At 42.9% G+C, this 18,432-nt stretch overlaps 1 protein-coding gene across 2 annotated transcripts in view; it reads left to right on the top strand.

Annotated features, from left to right (window-relative positions):
• Positions 1 to 18,432, top strand: part of LOC125453033 (testican-3-like) — a 477,228-nt gene that overhangs the window by 156,271 nt on the left and 302,525 nt on the right. For both annotated transcript variants that reach the window (XM_048532099.2, XM_048532093.2), the window contains exon 3: positions 3,384 to 3,429. In XM_048532099.2, the coding sequence (XP_048388056.1) occupies positions 3,384 to 3,429 (46 nt within the window). The remainder of the gene's footprint in view (positions 1 to 3,383; positions 3,430 to 18,432) is intronic.

The following is an 18,432-nucleotide window of genomic DNA, read 5'->3' as shown; positions in this document are numbered from 1 at the left end:
CAGAATATTTTTGAGTAATCATTGTTTGAAAGCACCATTGATAACTCCAATGCATCTCTTTTCTGCTGATGGAGAGAACACTGGTAGGGCAATACAAAAATAGAGTTGCTGAAAAAGCTCAGCAGGTCTGGCAGCATCTGTGAAGGAAAAGAGCAGTTAATGTTTCTGCTCTGGTGACCCTCAGAACTGAGGGTGGCTGGGAAAATGTCAGTTTATATGCAGAAAAAAAGAGGAGGGGGATGGGTAGGGAGTAAATGATAGGATAAAGCCTAAAGAGAGAGAAGAGCAGTTGGACAGACAGAGTTGGTAATGATCAGACTGTGAGGGTGAATAGTTGTTATTGGGGACTATTAATGACTAATAACAGGGGGTGTGTACTGGCAGGAAATGTGGTAACAGGGCCTGGTGTGTGGAGAAGGGGGTGGGACAAAGGATAGTTTAGGCCCAAAAATTATTGAACTCTGTATTGAGCCCAGAGGGCTGCTGGGTCCTCAAGTGGAAAATGAGGTGTTGTTCTTTCAGCTTGCATTGAGATTTGCCAGAGCACTGCAGCAAGACAGAGACACATGTTGATCAGGGAACAGGATGGTGCCTTAAAGTGGTAGGCAGTGGGTAGTTCAGGGTCTTTTTTGGAAGCAGAACATAAATGTTCTATGAAGCAGTCACCCCGTCTACGCTTCATTTTCCCCAAAGTAGAGGAGACTACATTATGAGCAGTGAATGCAGTAGACAAGATTCTAGGAAATGCAGGTGAAGTGTTGCTTCACCTGGAAGGTATGTTTGGGCCCTTGGATACTGGGAAGGGAGGAGGTAAATGGGCAGGTGTTGCACCTTCGTTGGTTACAGGTGCCGTAGGGCTGTGGGGGGCCTGTTGGAGGTGAAGGAAGAGTGGTCTAGGGTGTCCTGGAGGGAATGGTCCCTGTGGAAATTGTTCAGACTTGTTGAACTTTTCCAGCAATTTTGTTTTTGTTCCTGATTTACGGCATCCACAGTTCTTTTGGTTTTTATTACCGATCGGATGATAATTGGCCAGGTCGAATTTGATCTGCTTTTTGCGGATAGGACATAGCTCAGCATTGTTCCATATTTCCGGGTGGATACCTGTGTTGTTACTATACTGAAACAGCTTAGTAGGGGGCACAGCCAGTTCTGGAGCTCATACCGTCTAGCACTATTATCAAATGTAGTTTATGCCCACAGCCTTTGCTGTGTTCAGCACCTCTAACTGTGTTTTGATATCACATGAGGTGAATCCATTTGGCTGAAGACTGGCGTCCCTGATGCTGGGAAGCTCTGGAAGAGATTGAGATGGATCCTCAATCTGCATTTCTTGCTGAAGATTATTGTGAATGCTTCAGCCTTTTTTTTGCAATAAAATGCTTGGCTTTTGTATCTTTGAGGATTTGTGGAGCCACCTCCTCTGCTGAGTTCTTTAATTATATATCACCATTGACAACAGGATGTGACAGGACTACAAAACATAGATCTGATATGTTGGTTGTGGCATTGCTTACCTCTATCAATCACTTGTTGTTTATGCTGTTTGGCATGCAGGTAGCCCTGTTCTGTAGCTTCATCAGGTTGCCACTTCATTTTTAGGTGTCCTCTGTGCTGCTCCTGCTATGCTGTCCTGCAGTCTGCATTGAACTAGGGCTGAATCTTGGACAAATCTTCCTGTGCACATTGTATCCATTGTGCCTCGATGAACGGAATCTGATAGAAGCTCTTCAGCCTCTGGAAGAAGGCAATTGAGGAAGATTTTTGCAATGACATTCTCAGAGTCAGTGATACTGTATTATAGTTCAGCGACATAATTCAGAGTCCCTTTGTAACGTATTAGGGAGGTGGGTTTGAATCGTGTTATGGCACAAGGTGAAATTTGAATTCAATTTTTAAAAAATTGGAATTAAAAACCTAGTCCAATGTCCATTGTCAATTGTTGTATGTATCTGGTTCCTATAAATACCTATGGTTCATTTCGACCTTTAGGAAAAGACAATTTCCTTTTTATGTAGTCTAACCTACTTGGCAAATTAAGACCTACAGCGATATTGCTGATTCTTAACTGCCCTCTGAAATGGCCCTAGCAAGCCACCTAGCTCAATTATATTTAGGGATGAATAATAAATGCTTGCCCAGTTAGCAATGCCCATATCCCATGCACAAATTTGCCTATTCCCTGTAACGAAGCAAATCTTTTATATATGCTAATATATTGCCTGAATATGATGTGCTTTTATGTATGGTCATGTTTTATCTGACACTTTATTACATGGAAATCCAAATACATTACTTTGGTTCCCCTTTTCCACCCTACTAATTATATCTTCCAATAACTCTGGTTAAATTTATCAAACATGATTTTTCTTCCACAAAACCATGTTTACTCTATTCAATCGCATGATCATTTTCTACCTCCTTAATATAGAATCCAGCATTTTCCCAAATGATGGATTTGCTTGCCTCTAATTTTCTACATTCTGTCTGTTCTTTTTTCCAATCGACTGGAACCTTTCAGTGAAATTTTGGAAGATTATAAACTTACTTTGATTGCAGGAAGAGTTAAAGATATTCATGCCTGAGCATGGGAATGCCTGATGCAGTGCAGGCAAAGAAACAATTAAAATAAAACAGGTTTATAATTTAAATTTTGTCAGATATAATTTCACAGGTGATTTTATACATGGGTGTGACTTCAGATAAGAAAAAAAAATCCAATGTCAAGAGAGACCAATAAAAATATGGACACATTTTTCTATTGATAAACAAGAATGCCAATCTGTATAGAAACAATGGAATTAGAGAATAAACGTCTCCAACCTTTTTGTCTTCCAGCTACACAACTTACAATGTCAGAATGTTTATGCTTAGCATCAAATGCATTTCAAATAGGTTTAAATTGAAAAAAGACATTTTCAATACAAAAACAAAATTTTGCAGATGCTAGAAGTTTCGAGTAGGGACTGAAAACATTGGATATACTTGGATCTGACCACACTTGTGGAGAGATAAACAAAGTTAATTTTTCAGATGATGACCTTAAGTTTGAAATGTCAGCAAGTTAAAATGATTATCTCTGTTTTCTATCTCCAGAGATACTGCTTGACCAGTTGAATAAATGCAGCCTTGGTTGTCGATTAAAACGTGTGGAATGTTATTTTAATTTTGCAACTTTGACTGTAACTTGAAGGTTTCTTTATTTTTGACAAAAGTGTTTCTAATTTGTTTCTATTCTTTTTATCTCTGATGCTTGCCCTCACAGGAAGTTGAGGTTTGTATTTATTTTTCAACTGTACATTTGTTATAATCTAATTCACAAGAATATTCTGAAATTGCAATTTCACAGGTGAAGTGAATTTCTTTCGTTCTTGTCTTTGTTCCAGGATGATTATTTCAGAAGCTGGAACACTGGCAGACATTCGGATCCAGGTACCATACTGGAAAGTCTCTTGACAATCGTGATTAATGTCTGATATCATTTTTCAATCATAGACAAGAAACTGCCACTTTTCAATTTTTTTATAACAATAATTTGCTTAGGAGAGAAAAATAAGCAGTGACTGAGATGTGCAACCGTGCCTTATATGTAAATTACAACTGTTCTTTCAGAATCTCAATTATCTAGCCTTTGGCCTTCCTGTTAGTACAATATTTTTACAGTTACTGAAGTGCTGAACCACTGACTTATATCCAGTACCATAGAGCCAGCATGACCCTTACTCCGTCTCATCTGGTACTTCTCTTTATGGTCTCATTCTAAGCTCCATTTAATCCAACAATTGCAGACTTGAATGGCCATAGTAGACAATTAAATCAGCCATCCAGGAGAACTGGCTGGATGACAAGAAGAGCTGATGGATCAAATTTTTAGTTTTCAAAGATATCTCCTGGCTGCCTCTTGTGAACTGCAAACTGTGTTCTTTAGCTCAACTGTCGTCTTCACCCTCCTTTCTGAAAAGAAGTACAAAATACTCAGGGACTTAATTGCCACTAAGATTCAGATCATCCAATCAGCTGCCTCCCTTCCAATCAACTTTACTCTGAAGGTTGTTCCTGCTTTAGGCCTGAATGTGGGCCTTTTTACAGTTCAGTTTGTTTTTTTTTAATGTTTGGTCAGCTCACCTCACCCATGAGACTCACCTTAATCTCCCTCAAAATGTTTTCCAGCTAAACAGCTGACCACCCAGCCTCCATTCTAAGCTCCAATTTTAGTTGATACTTTTAACTGTTCTATCTCTGTTAAATCTACTGTATCAAATCTCTTGGGGTGGGGTTACAAGAGCATCTTTGACTTCTTTACCTTTGTAAACTGTGCCTGATCCCCAACTTCCATTGCTTTCCAAATCCTTAAATGCATTGAGACATCACAAATACATGTCCATTTTACCAAGAACTCTATGGTTCAATCCCTTCAGTCAGGTTTCCATCCTGTCACAGTAATAAAACAACTCTTAATGAAGTCATAAAATAACATTCATTGCAACCAAGGCAGTGCAAACTTTAAATTATCCTTTCTCATTTTCCTGAAGCAGTTTGCAGTTTTTTTGGCATAGTTAACCACAAAAAACTGCCATTCGAGAGCTCTACAATGTATTTTGTCATTGAAGTGGATAGGAGTACATTCATCTAGATACATTTTTGACTATCCTCTGAGAACTAGAATACTACATTAGGCAGTTTCTCATACCACTCCTGGCATTTTATGTCTGCTCCCAGCCAAGGATCTATCCTTCACCCCCCACCTAATTCTCATTCCTGTGGTGCACCCGGATGATATTTGGAAACAAGAAGCTGGTTTTCACTTGCATGCTGACACTTATTTTTGTTCACTATCACCACCTCAACTAATTCATCATCTTTAAATTTCAAATTGCTTTTTCAACATTTTATCCAGTTTAACAGAAATTTCCATCAAAGACATTTATTTTATTCCCTTCCACAATGACAGTTGTCTCGCCACTGACTTCATCATTGAAAAACCTAGTGTCCAAGTCCATTGTTCATAGCCTTAATGTCATACTGAAACCAGTTTTTAATCACATGCCTGCATTGCCATTCAGACCTCTAGCCTTGCCTCAGTTCCTTTGCTCCTAAAACTCTCACCCATACTTTTACAATACGCTCAACTATCCTAATGCACCTTGGCTTTCCTTCCTTGAACTTAAGGTCTTCTGTATCTTTGGTTCTTTCTCTTACTGATTTGTAGAACATAGGAGCAGGTGTAGCCCATTTAGCTGTGCTGTTCTGCTCCTCCATTCTAATCATGTTTGATCAAATACCTCTACGATATTCCTTCCCTATCCCAATGTTTTTTGTTGCAAACAGCGTCTAGAAATCTACCAGTCTGTCGCTTGAACTTGTGAAATGACAGAACTTCCTCATCCTCTAAAATAGAGAATTTTGAAGATTTGCCACCCTCTGAGTGAAGAGGTGCTCCTCATCTCAGTCTACAATGGCTTATCTTTTATTTTTAGACTATGCCCCCTCGTTCTAGACCATGCATCCATAACACATATAATTTCCGCATCTACTTTGTCAATTCCTTTAGGAATTTTATAATTGTCTCTTATTCTTGTAAATCCCAGAGAATACAGGCCTAGACTCCACAATCATTCTTTGTGGGTCAGTCTGACCATCCTGAGAATTAGTCTAGTCAAGCTCCATTCCACGCCCTGTACAGCAAGTAAAGTATTTGTTTGACAAGGTGATGAAATTTGTATACAATACCCCAGTATGGGCTCTCCAGTATTGTATGCAGTTGAAGCAAGCCTTCATTACTTCTGTGCTGAAACCTTTTTATGGTGAAGTATCATTTGCCATCTGAAATACTTGCTACATCTATGTGCATTAAGAAGAAGCACACTTTTAGCCCCTTTTGGACATCAGCACTTTCCGATCTCCTGATACTTAAGAAATACTTGAATATTACATACAGTTCTGGTCACCACACTACCAGAGAGTTGTGGATACTTTGGCAAGGGTAGAGTAAAGGCTGACTAGGATGTTGCCTGGTAAAGGCAAATTTAGCTATGAAGAAAGGTTGGATAGACAGAATAATGAAATCTGAGGCTGGATGAACACAGCAGGCCCAGCAGCATCTCAGGAGCACAAAAGCTGACGTTTCGGGCCTAGCCCTTCATCAGAGAGGGGGATGGGTGAGGGTTCTGGAATAATAGACAGGGTTTGTTTTCACTGGAATGCAGGAGATTGAGGGCTGACCTGATGGAAGTTTGTAAGATTGTGAATGACATGAAAAGAGTGGAAAGTATGAGACTATTTCGCAGGGTGGAGGAGTCAGCTACTAGGAGACACAGGTTTAAGGTGCAAAGGAAGAAATTTAAAAGAGATTTGCGAGGCACCTTTTTCATACAAAGGGTAGCGAGTGCCTGGAGCCTGCTGCCAGAGGAAGTGGTGAAAGTAGGCACAATAGGAGTATTCAACAAGCACCTGGATGAATACATGAATAGGATGGGAATAGAAGGATATGGATCCTAGAAGAGAACACAGTTTTAATGTAAAGTAACAACAGATTCTATAAGTGTTCTTCCAATGAAAGGTTCTTACTGACTAATGCACTGATCTTGTTCCTTTTATCAGCACCAAACATCTCCTTTCCGTTTTTACCTATCCTTCTAAGTGTTGAATATCCTTAATATTCAGTTTCTAGGCTTCCCGTCTTGGTCACCCTAAAACCATATTTCTGTAATGGCAATTAAATCATATCCCTTCACTGCTATGAACACAAATTCATCATTCTGCAGATTGCTACGAGCATTCAGATAGTGTTCTTTTCAGTCTGCCTTTATACCATAATTCTGTAATTCGCCCTTGGATGATTCTAGGATTTTTTTTCTGCCAGTATTTAATGCATAATTTAAAGTTGTACGACATATCAACATTTTTCTTTTTATCTGAATTCCTTCTTGGATTCACTTCACCCTGACAAGCGGTAACAAATCACCTAATGCGTAGGATAATAACGTGTGAAGCTGGATGAACACAGCAGGCCAAGCAGCATCTCAGGAGCACAAAAGCTGACGTTTCGGGCCTTGACCCTTCTTCAGAGAGGGGGATGGGGAGAGGGTTCTGGAATAAATAGGGAGAGAGGGGGAGGCGGAACGAAGATGGAAAGAAAAGAAGATAGGTGGGGAGGTAGGGAGGGGATAGGTCAGTCCAGGGAAGACGGACAGGTCAAGGAGGTGGGATGAGGTTAGTAGATAGGAAATGGAGGTGTGGCTTGAGGTAGGAGGAAGGGATGGGTGAGAGGAAGAACGGGTTAGGGGGGCAGAGTCAGGCTTGGCTGGTTTTGGGATGCAGTGGGGGGAGGGGAGATTTTGAAGCTTGTGAAGTTCACATTGATACCATTGGGCTGCAGGGTTCCCAAGCGGAATATGAGTTGCTGTTCCTGCAACCTTCAGGTGGCATCATTGTGGCAGTGCAGGAGGCCCATGATGGATATGTCATCTAAAGAATGGGAGGGGGAGTTGAAATGGTTCGCGACTGGGAGGTGCAGTTGTTTATTGCGAACCGAGGGGAGGTGATCTGCAAAGTGGTCCCCAAGCCTCCGCTTGGTTTCCCCAATGTGGAGGAAGCCACACCGGGTACAGTGGATACAGTATACCACATTGGCAGATGTGCAGGTGAACCTCTGCTTAATATGGAAAGTCATCTTGGAGCCTAGGATGGGAGTGTGCGGTTGCAGGGGAACGTGCTGAGTGTGGTGGAATTGGAGGGGAGTGTGGAGCGAACAAGGGAGTCACGGAGAGAGTGGTCTCTCCGGAAGGCGGACAAGGGTGGGGATGGAAAAATGTCTTGGGTGGTGGGGTCGGATTGTAGATGGTGGAAGTGTCGGAGGATGATGCGTTGTATCCGGAGGTTGGTGGGGTGGTCTGTAAGAACGAGGGGGATCCTCTTGGGGTGGTTGTGGCGGGGACGGGCTGTGAGGGATGTGTTGCGGGAAATGCGGGAGACGCGGTCAAGGGCGTTCTCGACCACTGCTGGGGGGAAAGTTGCCGTCCTTGAAGAACTTGGACATCTGGGATGTGCAGGAGTGGAATGCCTCATTCTGGGAGCAAATGCGGTGGAGGCAGAGGAATTGGGAATAGGAGGTGGAATTTTTGCAGGAGGGTGGGTGGGGTGAGGTGTATTCTAGGTAGCTGTGGGAGTCAGTGGGCTTGAAATGGGCATCAGTTTCTAGCTGGTTACCTGAAATGGAAACAGAGGTCCAGGAAAGTGAGGGATGTGTTGGAGATGTCCCAGGTGAACTTGAGGTTGGGGTGGAAGCTATTAGTGAAGTGGATGAACTGTTTGAGCTCCTCTTGGGAGCAAGAGGCGGCGCCGATGCAGTCATCAATGTAACGGAGGAAGAGGTGGGGTTTGGGGCCTGTGTAGGTGCGGAAGAGGGACTGTTCCACGTAACCTACAAAGAGGCAGGCATAGCTTGGGCCCATGCGGGTGCCCATAGCCACCCCCTTTGTCTGTAGGAAGTGGGAGGAATCAAAAGAGAAGTTGTTGAGGGTGAGGACGAGTTCGGCTAGGTGGAGGGGGACTGGTCGGGCCTGCAGGACAGGAAGAAGCGGAGGGCCTTGAGGCCAGGTGCATAGGGACTGGATGTCCATGGTAAAAATGAGGTGTTGGGGGCCAGGGAATTGGAAGTCCTGGAGGAGGTGGAGGGCGTGGGTGGTGTCACGGCCGTAGGTAGGGAGTTCCTGGACCAAAGGGGAGAAAATAGAGTCCGGATAGGTGGAGATGAGTTCGGTAGGCAGGAACAGGCTGAGACAATATGTCGACCAGGGCAATTCCAAGATAATAAAATGTGAGGCTGGATGAACACAGCAGGCCAAGCAGCATCTCAGGAGCACAAAAGCTGACGTTTCGGGCCTTGACCCTTCATCAGAGAGGGGGATGGGGAGAGTGAGCTGGAATAAATAGGGAGAGAGGGGGAGGCGGACCGAAGGTGGAGAGTAAAGAAGATAGGTGGAGAGAGTATAGGTGGGGAGGTAGGGAGGGGATAGGTCAGTCCAGGGCAGACGGACAGGTCAAGGAGGTGGGATGAGGTTAGTAGGTAGCTGGGGGTGCGGCTTGGTGTGGGAGGAAGGGATGGGTGAGAGGAAGAACCGGTTAGGGAGGCAGACAGAGGTTGGACCGGTTTTGGGATGCAGTGGGTGGGGGGGAAGAGCTGGGGTGGTTGTGTGGTGCAGTGGGGGGAGGGGACGAACTAGGCTGGTTTAGGGATGCAGTAGGGGAAGGGAAGATTTTGAAACTGGTGAAGTCCACATTGATACCATATGGCTGCAGGGTTCCCAGGCGGAATATGAGTTGCTGTTCCTGCAACCTTCGGGTGGCATCATTGTGGCAGTGCAGGAGGCCCATGATGGACATGTCATCTAGAGAATGGGAGGGGGAGTGGAAATGGTTTGCGCCTCCCCCCACTGCACCACACAACCAGCCCCGCTCTTCCCCCCACCCACTGCATCCGAAAACCAGTCCAACCTGTCTCTGCCTCCCTAACCGGTTCTTCCTCCTACCCATCCCTTCCTCCCACACCAAGCCGCACCCCCAGCTACCTACTCACCTCATCCCACCTCCTTGACCTGTCCGTCTTCCCTGGACTGACCTATCCCCTCCCTACCTCCCTACCTCCCCACCTATACTCTCTCCACCTATCTTCTTTACTCTCCATCTTCGGTCCGCCTCCCCCTCTCTCCCTATTTATTCCAGCTCACTCTCCCCATCCCCCTCTCTAATGAAGGGTCTAGGCCCGAAACGTCAGCTTTTGTGCTCCTGAGATGCTACTTGGCCTGCTGTGTTCATCCAGCTTCACACATTTTATTATCTTGGAATTCTCCAGCATCTGCAGTTCCCATTATCTCGACCAGGGCAGGCAGGTTTGTGGATTTTGGGAAGGAGATAGAAACGGGTAGTGCGAGGTTGGGGAATAATAAAGTTGGAGGTCCCCTGAGGTGATGAGGTCATGGATGGTATTGGAGATGATGGTTTGGTGCTCGGGGGTGGGGTCGTGATCAGGGGGCGATAGGAGGTGGTGTCGGAGAGTTGGCGTTCCTGCATTGCCACCCTCATTGTATAGGTTCCTGCTCCAGCAACAATTCCAATGCCCTAGAAATCTACAATTCTGTCTCGTGAACAATTTTTCCAAACATGTGTTCATTCATTGGATCTTCTATTTTTATTCTCACTAGCGTGATGAAATATACAAAATAGGAGCGGAAATAGACCATTTGACCCCTTGAACCTTGTGTGCCATTCACTGAGATCGTGGCTGATCCATTTGTGTTTCAAATTCAACATTTCCATTTACCTCTGATAACTTGATTCTTATTAGCAAGTGAATCAAATCTACCAATGCTGTAAAAATATTTGATGACTTTACATCCACGGTCTTCTGAGGCAGAGTTCCTTTGTTGCACAGTCCTCTGAGGGAAAAGAAATGTCTCCTTATGTTTGTCCTGAGACGGTGACGCCTACGTTCAAAACTGTGCCCCTGATCTCAAAGGAAGCATCTTTTTCATATTCTTCATACCAAGACTGGTGGTGCCATAGGATTGTCTCTCACTTGTCTCATCAGTGATGTGATGGTGGAGTCATCCACAGTGCAGTCAAGCAGCACTTTCTCAGCAGTAACCTACTCACTGACATTCGCTTTGGGTTTGGCTAGGGCCAATTGACTCCTGACCTCGTTACTACCTTGGTACAACTATGGACAAAAAATTTGATTTCCCAAGGAGAGGTGAGAGCGACTGCCCTTGACATCAAGGCTACATTTGCTCGAGGCGCTCTAGCGAAACTGGAGGCAATGGGATTCAGGGTACTCTCCGTTGTTTGAAGTTCTACCTCACACAAAGGATGATGGTTGTGATTGTTGGAGGCCAGTGATCTCGGCTTCAGGACTTCAGTACAGGAACTCCTCGAAGTGTCCTAGGCCCAACCACCATGATCTATTTCACCAATGATCTTCTTTCCATCAGAAGGTCAGAAGTGGATTTTTGCTTATGTATTCTCCATGTTTGGCATCATTTGAGACTGCTTCTGAGGAGTCAATGTCCAAATGCAGCAAGACCTTGACAATATTTAGGCTTGAGTTGACAAATAGCAAATTATTAAGCCGTACAAGTGCTAAACAATGCTCCTCTCCAAAAGAGAATCTTCCCATTATCCTTTGACATTCATTGGCAATACCAACTCTGAATTTCCCCAGTATCAACATCCTGGGGGGTTACCATTAACCTAAATTGAAATAAGCCATATAAAATTGAAATAAGCCATATAAATGCTGTTGCTATAAGAGTAAGCCACAGACACAGAATACTGCAGTGAGTAACTGCGCCTCCTGACTCCCCAGTGCCTACAAGTCACAAACTAGGAGTATGATGTAATATTCATGATTTGCATGATGAGTGCAGTTCCTACTCCAGAAGCTTGGCCAACCAGGACAATGTAGCCTGTTTGTTTTGCACCACATCCACAAAAAAACCCTCTTCTCCACTACTCATGTACAGTAGCTGAAGTGCGTAACATGCACACAATGAATTGCAGAAAGTCACCAAGGCTCTTTAGACAGTACCGTCCAAACTCTATGCTACAATAAGGCAGAAGGCCAAGAGCAGCAGATGCATGGGAACACTGTCCTTGCAAATTCCTGTCCAAGCCACGCTCCGTCCTGACTTGGGAATACATTGCTATTTCTTCAGTGTCACTTGGTGAAAATCAGGAACTGCCTTCCTAAAAGCATTTTTGGTATGTCAATGTCAGATGGACGGTAGTAGTTCAAGAAAACTGCTCAGCACCACTTCCTTAATCATATTTAGGGCAGGTAAATGTGTCAAAAAAATCCTGAATTATACCCAAACTTAAAAAAAATCTGATTAGTGAGTGAGGTGGACTTATGCACTACTTGCCTGCTCTTTTCTGGACTGCCCAGTGTTAATATGCATTGTGATCACTTTAGTTTGCAGGTAGCATGTGGCTCAGTGGTTCGCATTGCACCCTCCCAGCACTAGGGACCTGGGTTCAATTCTACCCTGGGCTGACTGTCTGGAGTTTGCACATTCTCCCTGTGTCTGCATGGGTTTCCTCCCATAATCCAAAGATGAACAGGCTAGGTGGTTTGGCCATACTAAGTTGCCTGAGTCATTCGTTAAATTTGCAGATGCCCCACGATGGCTTGAGCCTGCTCCTTTATGCAGACTGCCTATCTTGGAGACCTTTCTCATGTCCATTTCTTCTTCTTTCATCAAATTTTCTGGTTCCTGGCTAAGCAACATGTCAGTTTTAAAAATGTATTCTTACCTCTGCATTGCATAGTTCTCTTCATTGTCCACCCCTCTCTATCCCTATGACCTTCTCAATCCCTTTGATCTGCCTACACCTTCCACCTGGCTTCTTCAACATAATCATGCTACTGTTAGGAACTTTCAGTGGCCAAAGCCCTGAGTTCTGGAAATACCTCTCAATTTTTGTCTCTCTCCCACTTCTTTCCTTCCAAATACTTATTTGAAACTATGTTGATCATTTATCTCAATGTCTCCTTCCAGGGCTCAATGTGTATGGTGGTATTTAGTGAAGTGCCTTGGAATGCTTCATTACATTAATTGCTATATCAATTCAATTTGTTGCAGGAAATAACAAGGTTTAAAAATAAACAAGTGGTAGATTTCAATGAAACGCTTGAGTATTTTGTCTTTGTTACACAGGTTGCAGATACAGCTAAAATTAATGTGTAAACTTAATGCTGCTAAAATTTATATAGAACATCAGGTGAAAAATGTGTTGTGAAAATTGATTTGTGGTTATGCCATTATGGCTCAGATCAATAATCTAGTACCCTAAAGCTAGAAGTTATTTGCCCCACATCATTTGTGTAGATGTTTGTGTACATGTTAGAGTGAATGTTAATTAAACAGGGAATGGACTAACACGAATTAAATTTGTTACAATGTAATTCTTACACCCTGTGGACAATTTCAATTACTTTTCCTTCTTAAAAAAATCATATTTCAAAACACCATCTTGAAAATGTCACTTGTTCTTTTAACTAAACTTCTGACCACATGAACTACATATCAACCCTTATTTCAGAGGTCTACTGGAAAGGAGCAGTCAGTATAATCATTTATAACCTCGCTATTTATTTATATATGTTGACAGTGTAATGCATCAATTAATCCAACAAAATCTGGCTTGAGAGCATGATTCTTTTGCTTTCATAAGCAACTAGAATCAAGATATCCTTGGAATGAAATTTAGAACTTGGGTATTGGTGCTGCAGATAGCACGATGGATGCTTAATGTTATTCTACTGATGCTTGTTGTGTTTCCAGCTACTTTAAGTTGGCCTACATGCTGGAAAGGCACTCATGCAAGATCATTTTGTGCATGAGAATCATATGACTTGGTGTTATCCTGAAATCACTCATCCCCTAAGTATCATGTAGCTATCTGTTTCCACACTTGAGCCATACAGACATTTGTAATTAATTTCTGTCACCAAGTAAGCTGTCCTGAACTGCAGCTTTGTGTTTAAGGGTGAGGTAGCGATATTGCACTCTTATTCATTTTTAATAATTTCTGTTATTGCAAAATCTCTAGTGATACTTTGGGATGTTTCTAGGGGTATTGTGTAGCACTCCTATGTGATATTTTAGTGGGTTTGCTGCATCTTTACTGGGAGGGCGGAACATTCAGTGACCTAGCCACATATAAGCTACAGTAGTAATGCCTCTGGGTCAGTATGACTGGGAGATGAAGCTGCTGTGTAGAGGGTAAACCTCTACCTTGTTTGCTGAACCAAGTTAGGCTTGGCCTGTTCCTTGCTCCTTGACACTTAGTGGAGGCTCTCTAGCAAACCATCAATTCACCCAACATCTCAATGCATGAAATTACTGCTTTCCTATACACCATCCCATTGAACTTCTGTTCACAGTCTTCCATATGTTTTTCCTGGTATGAATGTAGCCCCACTGTGGTGTGTGACATGGTGACCATCTTCTCCAGAGGACATTGAAAATCATGCGTTCATTTTTCATGACAGCTCTTCTTCACTGTATTTGAATGGGAGGCCATTATTGCTCTGCACAAATGAGGTAAAAGTGTCAGTAGTCCTGTCACACGGTGTTTGAATGATGTGCTTATTACTGCTGAAAGCTAGGAATGTGTAGAAGCAGTGGGAGCTGGGTATAATGCTGAGACCTTTTTTAATATGAGGGTGAGCTTGAGTACCTGTATGTTGGATGAGAGTTCTGAGTATCACTGCTGACAGGAATGATGTAAGTTTTGTACATTGAGAGCAACTAGTCAAGTAGAGGGGAAGAGATGTCATGTGATGAGTTCACTGACATTGACCACTTGCATTAAGTTATTCTATTTCTTGTGGCTCTACTGCCAGGTTCTCCAGACCAGACATTTGGACTAAATGTATTTGAGGGTCGTTCTTCAGGGCTTCTTGAAATTCCAGGTGCATAACCTTTGCATCCCATCCTGTGCAAGTTCATCTCTTGCATCTGCCATGTCATCCTATCTGTGACCCTCCCTTCCACTCTCTTCTGATCTTTAAATTTACTTGTTTGCAGTTGTAGCATTAGTATTCAGCAGAAGTCTTTTGTAATTCATTGCAGCTTCTATTTAAGGACAGACACCTTTGAGAACAGAAGGCTGGTTGTACTGTGTGCTATTAGCTCATGTTTGGTTCCTTGCTGAGTGCAGAGGCTGCCAACAATGTGGCCCCACTTCTCCCAAGTGTACAATCAAGGAACAGAGGAGGCAGCACCAAATTTTCATGCTGTCTGAAGGCAAACCTTGAATCATAATTCTGACATCAGGAAATGATATGCACCAATTTTTAACACCATATCTGACATTCCATACATTCAAAGGAACTATATAGGCTATCAAAATGAAAGGCAATCATTTTCTCCTCTTCTAACTTGTGTTTATTACCTAACGTGCCAGCAGCTGTTTGCAAACAATCAAGGTGAATGATAACATATTACAGCAATTTACTGTCTTGGAAACACCATTTGTATGGTGTTATTGCCTTTTAGGTATGTCTTCCTTTTCACTTCATTTCATTTCATTTCCCTTCGTTTCTTGTCAGTAGAAAGAAAATTTTGCTCTTGGGTAGACAATAGGAATTGGATTTATGTCAAGTACTTCGAATGTCTGGGAATATAGTCAATAATTCTGCTAAACAAAGTTTTGTAGAGTCCAGTCATACATGTTGCTGAACAAGAGTGTTAATTTAACTTATTTCCATTTAATTTTTCTTACTGGTAGAGTTCCTGTAACCAAATTCTGAATGAAACCACTTGAAACAAAAACTAATCAATTTCTGTGACTGGATTGGCTCAGTGCTCATGTTTTTCAAAGAAAGCTCTGGGATAAGTTGATTTTGCTGTAAGTCTTTTGATGAAAGAAGATAAAGAAAATTATTCTTGTAGAGAGGTGACACAGGTTCTGTGAGCCAAAAACAAGTCTCCTGTAATATATCCAACCTCTGATTCAAGCACACAATTGTCATGGTGCAGAAGGAAACCATTTAGATCGCTGTGTCTGTAGTAGCTCTCCGAGCATTCCGACTTAGCGCCAATTTCCTGCTTTTTCCCTATAACCCCGCGCATTGCTTCTATTTTAGGTAATTAGTAAACATTCAAGGATTTACAACTTATCGAAGGGACAGGGAGTTGGGTAGAGGGGGTGGGGTTGCCTTGTTAGTTAAGAATGAAATTAAATCTATGGCACTGAGTGACATAGGGTGAGATGATGTGGAGTCTGTGTGGGTGGAGCTGAGGAACCACAAAGACAAAAAACCATAATGGGATTCGTGTACAGACCTCTAAACAGTGATCAGAACCAGGGACGCAAGAAGCACTGGGAAATAGATAGGGCATGTCAGAAAGGCAAGGTCACGGTGATCATAGGGGACTTCAATATGCAAGTAGAGTGGGTGAATAATGTTACCGGGGATCCAAAGAAAGGGAATTCATGGAATGCTTACAGGATGGCTTTTTGGAACAGCTTGTGATTGGAGCCCACAAGGGAGCAGGCTATTCTGGACTTAGTGCTATGTAATGAGCCTGACTTTATAAAAGTTCGTAAAGTAAGGGAACACTTAGGAGGCAGCGATCATAATATTGTAGAGTTCAGTCGACAGTTAGAAAGAGAGAAGGCAAAATCGGATGTAATTGTGTTACAGTTAAATAAAGGTAGTTACAGGGGCATGAGAGAGGAACTGACGAAAATTGACTGGAAGCAGAGCCTAACGGAGAATACAGAGCAACAATGGCAGGAGTTTCTGAGTGTAATTGAGGACACAGTACAGAGGTTCATCCCAAAGAAAAGATGATTATCCGGGGGTGATGAGACAGCCATGGCTGACAAAGGAAGCCAGGAAATGTATCAAAGAGAAAGAGACAGCTGATAAAGCGGCCAAGAGCACTGGGAAATCAGAACATTGGGAAGGCTACAAAAACAAACAGAGGATAACAAAGAGAGAAATAAGGAAGGAGAGGAATGAATATGAAGATAGGCTAGCCAGTAATATTAGAAATTAAAGTAAAAGTTTCTTTCAAAACATAAACAACCGAGAGGCAAAAGTAGACATTAGGCCGCTCCCAATTGATGCCGGAAGGCTAGTGATGGGAGATAAGGAAATAGCTAAAGAACTTAATAAGTACTTTGCGTCAGTCTTCACAGTGGAAGACATGAGTAATATCCCAATAATTAAGGGGAGTCGGTGGCAGAGTTGAGTATAGTAGGCATTACAAAAGAGAAAGTGTTAGAAAAGCTAAAAGGTCTAAAAATTGATAAATCTCCTGGCCCCGATGGGCTACATCCTAGAGTTCTGAGGGAGGTGGCTGAGGAAATAACGGAGGTGTTGGTTGTGATCTTTCAAAAGTCACTGGAGTCTGGGAAAGTCCTAGATGATTGGCAAATCACTGTTGTAACCCCCTTGTTTAAGAAAGGATCAAGACAAAAGATGGAAAATTATAGGCCAATTAGCCTAACCTTGGTTGTTGGTAAAATTCTAGAATCCATCATTAAGGATGAGATTTCTAAATTCTTGGAAGTACAGGGTCTGATTAGAACAAGTCAGCATCGATTTAGTAAGGGGAGGTCATGCCTGACAAACCTGTTACAATTCTTTTGAAGAGGTAACAAGTAGTTTAGACCAGGGAAACTCAGTGGATGTTATCTATCTAGACTTCCAAAAGGTCTTTGATAAGGTGCCTCACGGGAGGCTGCTGAGTAAGGTAAGGGCCCATAGTGTTCGAGGTGAGCTACTGACATGGATTGAGGATTGGCTATCTGACAGAAGGCAGAGAGTTGGGATAAAAGGCTCTTTTTCGGAATGGCAACTGGTGATGAGTGGTGTCCTGCAGGGTTCAGTGTTGGGGCCGCAGCTGTTCACATTATATATTAACAATCTGGATGAAGGGACTGGGGCATTCTGGCGAAGTTTGCCGATGATACAAGGATAGGTGTAACAGGCAGGTAGGACTGAGAAGGTGGGAAGGCTGTAGAAAGATTTAGACAGTTTAGGAGAGTGGTGCAGGAAATGGCTGATGAAATTCAACATGAGCAAATGCGAGGTCTTGCACTTTGGAAAAAAGAACACAGGCATGGACTATTTTCTAAACAGTGAGAAAATTCATAAAGCAGAAGTACAATGGGATCTGGGAGTACTAGTCCAGGATTCTCTAAAAGTTAACTTGCAGATTGAGTCCGTGATTAAGAAAGCAAATGTAATGCTGTCACTTATCTCAAGAGGGTTACAATAAAAAAGCAGCGATGTGCTTCTGAGACTTTATAAAGCTCTAGTTAGATCCCATTTAGAATACTGTGCCCAATTTTGGGCCCCACACCTCAGGAAGGACGTACTGGCACTGGAGCGTGTCCAGCGGAGATTCATACGGATGATCCCTGGAATGGTGGGCCTAACATACGATGAACAGCTGAGGATCCTGGGATTGTATTCATTAGAGTTTAGAAGGTTGAGGGGAGACCTAATCGAAACTTACAAGATAATGCATGGCTTAGAAAGGGTGGACGCTGGGAAGTTGTTTCTGTTAGGTGGGGAGACTAGGACCTGTGGGCACAACCTTACAATTCGAGGGGGTCAATTTAGAATGGAAATGAGACATTTCTTCAGCTAGAAAGTGGTGGTCCTGTGGAATTCATTGCCACGGAGCGCAGTGGAGACAGGGATGTTAAATGCTTTCAAGGCAGGGATTAATAAATTCTTGATCTGGCAAGGAATTAAGGGCTACATGGAGGGTGTAAGTGGAGTTGAAATGCCCATAAGCCATGATTAAATGGCAGAGTGGACTCAATGGGCCGAATGGCCTTACTTCCACTCCTATGCCTTATGGTCTAATGGTAATCTTCTGGTTCCCTCCTACATACTTCAATTGAACTTGC

Source organism: Stegostoma tigrinum, chromosome 1, assembly GCF_030684315.1.
Source record: "Stegostoma tigrinum isolate sSteTig4 chromosome 1, sSteTig4.hap1, whole genome shotgun sequence".
Classification (NCBI taxonomy): domain Eukaryota; kingdom Metazoa; phylum Chordata; class Chondrichthyes; order Orectolobiformes; family Stegostomatidae; genus Stegostoma; species Stegostoma tigrinum.
Note: the sequence above shows the minus strand (reverse complement) of the source record. Positions and strands in the feature narration are given on the sequence as shown.